Source organism: Penaeus monodon, chromosome 34 (genome assembly GCF_015228065.2).
Source record: "Penaeus monodon isolate SGIC_2016 chromosome 34, NSTDA_Pmon_1, whole genome shotgun sequence".
Taxonomy (NCBI): domain Eukaryota; kingdom Metazoa; phylum Arthropoda; class Malacostraca; order Decapoda; family Penaeidae; genus Penaeus; species Penaeus monodon.
This window is the reverse complement of record NC_051419.1, coordinates 2,266,371-2,267,101: the sequence shown is the minus strand read 5'-3', so window position 1 is coordinate 2,267,101 and position 731 is coordinate 2,266,371. Positions and strand designations below refer to the sequence as shown.

The 731-nt window shown below is 42.0% G+C and overlaps 1 protein-coding gene across 1 annotated transcript in view; it reads right to left on the bottom strand.

Moving 5' to 3' along the window:
* The window catches only part of LOC119594517 (splicing factor U2AF 26 kDa subunit-like), a gene marked incomplete in the record, with an annotated part of 10,928 nt that overhangs the window by 962 nt on the left and 9,235 nt on the right, over window positions 1-731 (bottom strand). The window contains 1 exon segment of the mRNA XM_037943547.1: window positions 1-343. Within this exon segment, the coding sequence (XP_037799475.1) occupies window positions 193-343 (151 nt within the window).

Here is a 731-nt window from a genome sequence, read left to right as displayed (position 1 = left end):
CCTTATTTCTTCTTGTGACAAAGAATGAGAATAACATTCAATAACCTCTTAACAGTTTTAACCTGGCTTGTTGACAATCCCAAACATACATATTATGAATGAAATCAATCATGCGAAATGATTCAACAAACTATGTTAATTAACTTAAATTCCTAAGAACCACAATGCAATGCCTCCAGTGCCACCCCTTGCTCAGTAGCGACCGAATCTCCCTTCCCTCTGGTCCTTTTCCTGGGAGTGGGTGGAGAACCTGTCAAGCACCGAAGATCTGTCCTTGCTCTCCCGCCTGCGCTCACGTGACCTTGACCTCGACCTGTGGCGGCGGCGGCTTCGGGAGTGAGATCTGGAATGCAAGCAAGTTCATGATGTAGACCAGTGATCCACAGGGAAGGCGAAAAGTTATCTGAAAGACCGAGTCACATTTCAAGATCTGGGAAATGTCAGAAAAGAAACCTATATTTCAATATTCACCTCTTCTTTCAATATAAGAGAAGTCCTTGTATCAGATGTTGGATGCACTAACTGCCTCATTCAGTTCCAAAGAATTGATACACTAAGACTTAATTTCAACAAAAAGAAAACCCTACAGTAATGTGCCCACCCTTACTGGTGAATCCAACTTAATTTTGTCAAGTTTGTCCCAAATTTTCTCTCTTCCCCTTAACCCCTTAGATCTGGTTGCGTCGCAGCAATTACATGACCAAAAATCCGTGTATTATGCTTTTATTAGG